Source organism: Camponotus floridanus, unplaced genomic scaffold, assembly GCF_003227725.1.
Source record: "Camponotus floridanus strain SB8 unplaced genomic scaffold, Cflo_v7.5 scaffold48, whole genome shotgun sequence".
In the NCBI taxonomy this organism is placed as follows: domain Eukaryota; kingdom Metazoa; phylum Arthropoda; class Insecta; order Hymenoptera; family Formicidae; genus Camponotus; species Camponotus floridanus.
Window position 1 is genome coordinate 48,784 of NW_020229636.1, and position 1,598 is coordinate 50,381.

At 23.0% G+C, this 1,598-nt stretch overlaps 1 protein-coding gene across 2 annotated transcripts; it reads left to right on the plus strand.

The window, feature by feature from the left end:
• On the plus strand, positions 1–1,183 carry LOC105259427 (TBC1 domain family member 5 homolog A-like). Of its 2 annotated transcripts, none has more exons than XM_011271347.3 (3): positions 1–90; positions 318–506; positions 832–1,183. In XM_011271347.3, exons 1-3 carry the CDS (start codon positions 61–63, stop codon positions 1,105–1,107), a joined length of 495 nt encoding a protein of 164 aa, XP_011269649.1. In that variant the 5' UTR covers positions 1–60; the 3' UTR covers positions 1,108–1,183. The 2 variants fall into 2 exon arrangements, with proteins under 2 accessions (XP_011269649.1, XP_011269648.1); XM_011271346.3 differs by having other exon boundaries at positions 787–1,177.
• The last annotated feature ends 415 nt before the right edge of the window (positions 1,184–1,598 follow it).

Below are 1,598 nucleotides of genomic sequence, written 5' to 3' on the forward strand. Positions count from 1 at the left end.
ATATGTGTTGGTACGATCAATTCAGAAATTGAAACAAACCTCGACCGATCATCTCTCACAATGATTTCACATCGAATACTTGGCTGCTTAGTAAGTGAATTATTCTTTGTTAAAATATTTATCGAATAAAATTGTCAAATTCAATTTATATATTAAATATTATTGCTAGTATTTAATATTGCATAATAATGCTATCTTTATTCTTTTTTTATACATTTTATTTATTCTCCGTTTTTTTGGACTTGTTCTGGAATTGCTTATAAAAAAGTAGAATATATATATATAATTTAATTTTAATCTTTTTCTTCTTTCATGAGTTCCTGATTTTATTATCGCAATATAGTAACGCAAGGAAATCTAATTATGTGGAAACTATTTTGAATTCGTTACAACGCATCGAAAATCTACTTTTCAAACAAAGCACACAACAGACATTGAATTGCCTTGTTCCAGTTGAGAAGTTATTTGCTCTAATATCGGAAGCTTCTAATGATGACAGCAATGAGGTATATCAGTCAAACAATATAAATCTCATATTTTTATTCAATGAGATATATTTTGGATATATCTTGCATTTATACATATGTAATTTTTAAAGTCTAATTTTTATTTGTTATGTGTACATAAACAAATTATTTTATTTTTCTTTTTTTCTTACTCTTTTTCTCTTTTCACAAACATTTTAATAAATAAAGCATAAAATTTAAATTTTATTAGTTTCTATAAATTTATATTAATCTAATTATTCAATACTTAGATAATTTTAAGAACTTGATTGTATTATAGATACCGAAAAACTTGCCTGACTCCAATGTTTTCTTTCTTCAAAAGGACTTAGGTCTCGATAACCAAAAAAATGTTGTACCATTTTTGAAAAAATCGACGGAAAAAAATAGAAATTACATTGACAACAAAAATTACAATGAGAATATAAATACTAATATAAACAAAAACATCGATCGTGCCAGACGTACTTTGGACGACAGCATATTTCATAATTTTAATAAATTACACAATCGAAATTATAATGTAAATATGAATGCAAACAAGAATATAAATAGAAAAGCAACAGATTTCACCGATTTCATCGACGAAAATGAAGCTTAAATATAGAAAAGAGATTCAAGAAAATCATAAAATATATATCCGAATATTAGCTGTAACCTGTAATTTCTGTAAAATTATCAATTATAATGATATAATATAATCAAAATGTTCAACCAATCTTCATGTTAATTAATTAAATAATTAAATAAGTAAATAATTAATTAAATATAAATTAAAAATGTAAATTAAAATTATCATAAGTATTAATAAAATTAATTAATTTACGTTGATATAATTTTGTGTTTTATTCTGAAAAAGTAGATTGATCCATTTAATTTCTCTTCAATACAATTTTACTTTACACTTTACTTAAAATATCTACTAATTTATTGGCATGACAATTATTATCTAACATTTTTAAGTCATATTCTTCTACTATTCTTCATACTATTTTGTGTCGTCATAATTAATTTTTCGAATTTTGAAGATGTATTTTACTTCAGTTATTAATATGAATTACATAATTCATTAACATGGAAATCACTATAAAC